The sequence below is a fragment of the Emydura macquarii genome, unplaced genomic scaffold (genome assembly GCF_026122565.2).
Source record: "Emydura macquarii macquarii isolate MOO-44397 ecotype Brisbane River unplaced genomic scaffold, CSIRO-AGI_Emac_v2 contig_3487, whole genome shotgun sequence".
In the NCBI taxonomy this organism is placed as follows: Eukaryota; Metazoa; Chordata; order Testudines; family Chelidae; genus Emydura; species Emydura macquarii.
Window position 1 is genome coordinate 240,517 of NW_027133624.1, and position 6,000 is coordinate 246,516.

General features: G+C 40.2%; 1 protein-coding gene across 1 annotated transcript; it reads right to left on the minus strand.

The window, feature by feature from the left end:
* Window positions 1-953: 953 nt before the first annotated feature.
* LOC137144835 (olfactory receptor 10A7-like) lies at window positions 954-1,928 on the minus strand. The gene has a single exon (XM_067535321.1). The coding sequence runs from the start codon at window positions 1,926-1,928 to the stop codon at window positions 954-956; it is 975 nt and encodes a 324-aa protein (XP_067391422.1).
* Between the last annotated feature and the right edge of the window lie 4,072 nt (window positions 1,929-6,000).

Genomic DNA, 6,000 nt, shown 5'->3' on the forward strand with positions numbered 1-6,000 from the left:
CCTTTGAGTTTTTGTCCTGTACCAGCCTTCCTCCCCTCCATTTATCTCGATTAATTTTGCCCTGGATTGTGTTGAAGCCTTATAAATTTTACCCTGTCTAGGCTACGGGATATTCAGATTTGAGTCTCCCTGAATCTCTCCTGTCAAAGTTGATCCACTTTAACTGAATAACTGAATATCAATTGAACAACTGAAAGAGGAAGAAGACTCAATAACCCCGTGGTTAGAGCACTCACCTACGAAGTGATAGAACCCAGTTCCTATCCCTATGCCTCAGCAGGGAGAATGGGAAATTTCAACATCCCACGTGAGTAACATAACCACTGGGCTAAAGGCTAGGATGGAGGAGACAGGAGCCCAGATGCCTAGAGCAAGGCAGAAGTAAGCATGCTGAGAAGCAGAAACATAGGCGCCTAGGGAATTCTTACTGAAAAAAACTGCTGAGTGAAGTTAGGAGCCTACGGTTAGCCACCAGCTGAGCCTGGGTTTTGTGGATTGCCTAGTGCCTAAAAATGGGATTGAGCACCGACATCTGGACTTCTTGGGTATCTAAATCTGGGGCTAGGATTCTATGTACCTTTGTGGAGCCAGGCCATTGACCCTGAATTTCATTTTGCCCATTCCACTGTCTGGTGGGTTTGCCAGCATATTTCTGAAAGCCACCATCCAACTGTGAACAGCTGGGGGATGCAAAAGTAGACTTCCCTTTGACCCCTGGCCTCACCTTCCCCTGCCTAAAATGAAGAACAAAAGAGCAGCAACAGAGAAGCTGGGTGAGAGTAAATCATAACTTCCCCCAAGACTGTGTGTGAGGCGTCAATGACCAATTTTGAACCTGAATGAGTCAAACAGAGATCAGTAAAATGTATGGTGCTTGATGTCCATCAGGCCAGAGGAACTCCGCCAATGTGACTCATTCATTCAGCTACGATCATTTCCCTTTCCTGTTTACTTTAAAAATCCACATGGATTCTCTGATCTCTTGTCAAGGCCACACACTTACTCACAACGTGCCCCAAAGCCTCCTTGACATTTTTATTTCTCAGGCTGTAGATGAGGGGATTGACCAGGGGGGTCAGGACCGTGTAGAAGCCAGAGAACACTTTATTCAGCTCTCGCAGTGTGGGGGTTTTGGGTAACAGGTACACGATGATCAGGGTCCCATAGAAAATTGTCACCACGATGAGGTGGGAGGAGCAGGTGGAAAATGCTTTTTGCCTCCTGGTGGTGGAAGGGATTCTCAGGATGGTGGCGATGATGCAAACGTAGGAGATGAGTGTCAGTAGAAATGGGGGAAGGGTGAATATGGAGGCCAGGATGAAAGTTACGAGTTCGATCAGGTGGCTGTCACTGCAGGAGAGTTCAGTCACAGGGGTGAAATCGCAAAAGAAATGGTCAATTTCATTGGGTCCACAGAAAATTAAACGTGACATCAGAGATGTTACTATGGCACTAGCCACCATCCCATTGACCCAAGACCCTGCAGCTAGCTGGAGACAGAATCTGCCGTTCATGAGAGTTGCATAATGCAGGGGCTTGCATATCGCTACATATCTGTCGTAAGACATGACAGACAAGAGACAACACTCAGATCCCGCTAGCCAGGTAAAGAAATAATATTGTAAGAAACAGCCATTTACTGAAACGACATATTCACTTGTCAGGAAACTGGCCAGAATCCTGGGCAGGATGGTGGAAGTGTAGCATATCTCCAAGGAAGACAAGTTCCCAAGGAAGAAGTACATTGGGGTGTGAAGGTGCCGATCGGCCACAATCAGCACAATGATGAGGATATTCCCAGCCATGGTCACAATGTAGATCACTAGAAACATCAAGAAGAGAAGGATGTTCATTTCAGGTTGATTCCCAAATCCCAGGAGGATGAATTCTGTGATGGCTGTTAGATTTCCGTGTTCTCTTTTTGGCATGTAGTTTATCTAGAACAATTGAAAGAAAGTCTGTGATACTATTTAAAAAAGATGATACATTTTTAGGACAGCAATATAAATTTAAGTCCATAATTATTACATAACTCATGTCGTCTAGTTGGTTACAAGTCAAATGGCTGATCTGAAGACTCACATTTGAGTAGCCAGCTGTCTTGAATCCTCCACTGGAATTTTTAAAGCCATCTAATGGAGTTTAGCACACAAATACCATTGATCTTAACCGGGATTTGTGTGCCTAACTTTCTTCTTCTCCATGGAAAACCTAGCTCCTATGTTCCAGAGGGGTAGCCGTGTTAGTCTGTATACAGCAAAAACAACGAGAGTCCTGTAGCACTTTTAGCTCTAATGATCACTTAAATGTTTTATTATTCCAAATCCTTCTCTTAAAAATCAGTGAAAAGATCCATCCAGAGACCCAACAAAGAAATACATACCCGAGCTTCATCAAACTTGTCTTCTGACCTAAAGCCTTCACTGTGGCCTCATGCCTTCTTGTATAAAGAAACTGGCACATCTAGCACACAATCCACACAAGTCTGTCTTCATTGTACATTAACATTGCCAATGTCACCATTGATATTTGTCCTCATGTATGAAATAGTCCAAACATATGCAATATAGATAATCACAGACTTGACAACATCTAAGCAGAGACAAAACAAGAAAAGCATGAGTCCAAGAGACAAGCTATTCACTTGTAGAATGAGGAGAGAGAAAGAGAGATTTGAGGTCTCTTTAATTCATATTATATTGTAAAATCAAGATCCAACAGATAGATATTGAAACTTGGCAAATTCAGACTGGAAATAAAGTGTAATTTTTTAACAGTGAGGGCAATTAACCATTGGAACAACTTATCAAGCATTGTGGTGGATTCTTCATCACTGGCAATTTTAAAATCAAGATTCAATTTTCTTCCTAGGAAATATTTTCTAGTTCAAACAGGAATTATTCTTGGGGAAGTTCTATGGCCCGTGTGATACAGGGGGTCAGACTAGATTATTGCAGTGTCTCTCTGGCCTAAGAATCTTTGAATTTATTAAATCTGTGACGGAAATAAACACTTTGAGGGGAGTCTGGCTGGTTCTCTGAGTAAGATAAATAAATAGAAATGAAATCCAGGATCTTCAAAGCCACATAGGGGATTTAGACGCCCAATTCTCAGTGACATGAATGGAAATCTGTCATCTGCATCACTTAACCAGCTGTCAAATTTCAGATGAAAAGATCCTTTGCCTTTGAATTCTTGTTTGAATTTGGTGGCAGAACTGTGCAGAACTTAGGGGCTGTTCATCATAGAAAAGAGAAGACTAAGTGGGGATAAGATAGAGGTCTATAAAATCATGAGTGGCATGGAAGTAGAAAAGTTTATTTTCCCTTTCCCACAAGGAAAAAAGCAGGTGTCACCCAGTGAAATTAATAGGCAACAGGTTTAATACAATCAAAAGGAAGTACTTTTTCACTCAACAGGCAATTAACCTGTGGAATTTATTGTCATGACATGTTGTGACGGCTGAAAGTATAACTCAATTCTAAAAAGAACTAGATAAGATCCACCAATGGTTTTTAGCCAAGTTGGTCAGGAATGCGACCCCTTGTTAGGAATGACCCTAAACTTCTGATTCTACAAGCCAGGAGAGGAAGACAGGGGATGGATCACTCAATAATTACCCTGTTCTGTCAACTCTACCTGAAGCAGTGCTACTGGCCAATGTCAGAGACAGAATACTGGGCTTGATGGACCAGTATGGCTGTTCTTATGTTCTTATATGCTTTTGATCTACGATAGGAGATACCATGAATGCTGCAGATTCAAATCTCTCAAGTCCATCCTGTGAGCCAAGGCAGAGAAATGTAGTACATAAGTCTTGGGATGGACTGTGAGATTTTTCTGCCGGTTACCATCTAGGCTGTCCTATTGGCTGAAGCTGATAGGTACAATTGTATCACCTGGAAGATGAATATCCAGCTTCTAAGTGCATTACAGACTGCTGGGTTTGTGCTAATAATATTGTTTCACTTTAAAGAATTTTACAACATGGATTTGTTGATGGTTCACCAGAGTTAGTCAATTTTTTTTTAATTGAAATATATTCAGTGATAAATGGGTTTTTAACAAAGGGAATATTTTAAATAGAAAATACAGTACTCATTCTGGTAAAAAAAAAAAAAGATTTTTTTATGTGAAAAACCCCAATATTTGGGAGTGATTTTTTTTCTCACTTCATTAAAAAAGTGCAATCTTTCAGTTCAGTTTTCCATAAAAGAAAATATTTTTGAAAAACAAACATGTCTACCAAAATCTGATTATTTCAAACCATAAAAAGCAAGATGTTTTACGGGAAATTTTTTTTTGGTTGGGGGGGGGGGGGGGGGGGAAATAGGAAAAGAAATGAAAATTTCCTGTGAAAAAATATTAGATGTTTCCAGGTGTGCTGTTATTGGCCAACCCCTGTGAAATATAAACAGCCTTTAATATAGGAAAACCTTGCATATAAATAGGGTAAATGGACAAGGTAAGTTAACGTATCTTTCTTTCTCTGCAGTGATTAATTTCAGTTTAATCAAAAAGAGTGGTGAAGTTCCATTTACGTTAAGATTGCTATAGAAGAAGCCTGAATCTTTTAGGGGAGGTGTTCCCATTCTATCACTAAAAATAATGTGAAACATTTATATGTATAGTCTTCTTTCGTCTTTAAAGCATTTTCCAATATTAAGGCTCTGATTCAGTCAGGCACTTAAGCACATGGTCAGCTCTTTCCCTCTTCAACACATCACTCTGGTGTTGCCTACTTTTATGCATTAACTCTTATTGCCTTCAGTGTGATTTAAGCACATGAGAGGAAAATCAGGACCAAACTCATTTGCTTTTTGCATAACTCTGTGACTTACAGAGTAGAAAAATCCTAAAAGATTGGGAAAATGTTGTTTACCTTAAGACAGATACAGAAGAAGCCAAATGTCTGTCGTGTCCACTTCATTCAGTGCTTCAGAGACAAGAATACAGATTCTGAAGTCTTCAATTCTCACCTACTGCATCGGCTCTTCCAATCTCTCAGTAATGAAACCTGGATGCTCCTGATTGGACACTTCAGTGCTGTTGACATTCTCGTGTGTTTCACCTTATATCTCTTAGCAGATAATGAATATCTCTCCTGTTGCATCATTTATTTGGCGTACAAGAAGTGAAACACCCTTGACACCTTTGCTAACGTCCATCTTCAATTATCGTGAAGAGTATGTGTATAAGGATTTATTTTATTTTCAAACAAATAAACATTAGTAGTAACAGAGTCAAACAACCTCTAGGAAAGATCATGGGGAGAGGACAACTTTTGAGATCTGAGAATTGTTTTCCCCACTTTGACGGGACAAGTGACTGTCAATGGTGAAGCAATGGGTCACCATTCGAAACAGAACATTTGAAGATCCCAGTGTTGCGTTCCTTATGTACCACAGTCTCCCCTTGACTCAAAGTCAGAATTTAGGAAATTCACATTTCAATTTACTTCTCTAGTCTCCTCTGTACCCTGCGACCCCACCCACCTTCTGCAGTCAGGACCGAGAACCCACCCACTCCCACAAAGAGGGTACTCAACTGTCTTCCTTTACATATGGCCCCAATCCAGCAAAAGTGGGATAACTCATGCGTAAAGTTATCCATGTGCTTAAAGTTAGCCACATGCTTAAGTGTTTTGCTCATTAGGAATGGACTTAGTCATTTGCTTACAGTGTTTTGCTGAATTGGGGGCCTGTATGAATTAACACTGCATATAACTTGGGTCTCACTTTATACGAAGCTTCTACTTACAAATAGTTTATAGAGGGTTAATCAATATTTTAATATGTGGTCAATCAATTGTTCGAGAGTCCAACACAAAAGGTTGCTTACACCATGGTTGATTACATTTAACAACATCTCAAGGCATACACAATAACACTATAACTCATGCTACTCAGACTTGCAACATGCTTATAATAATTATTGATCTCACCCAATTGTCACTGGTAAAATGTTAGATTTTGGAAAGCACCTAGTGGGGCCAGAGGA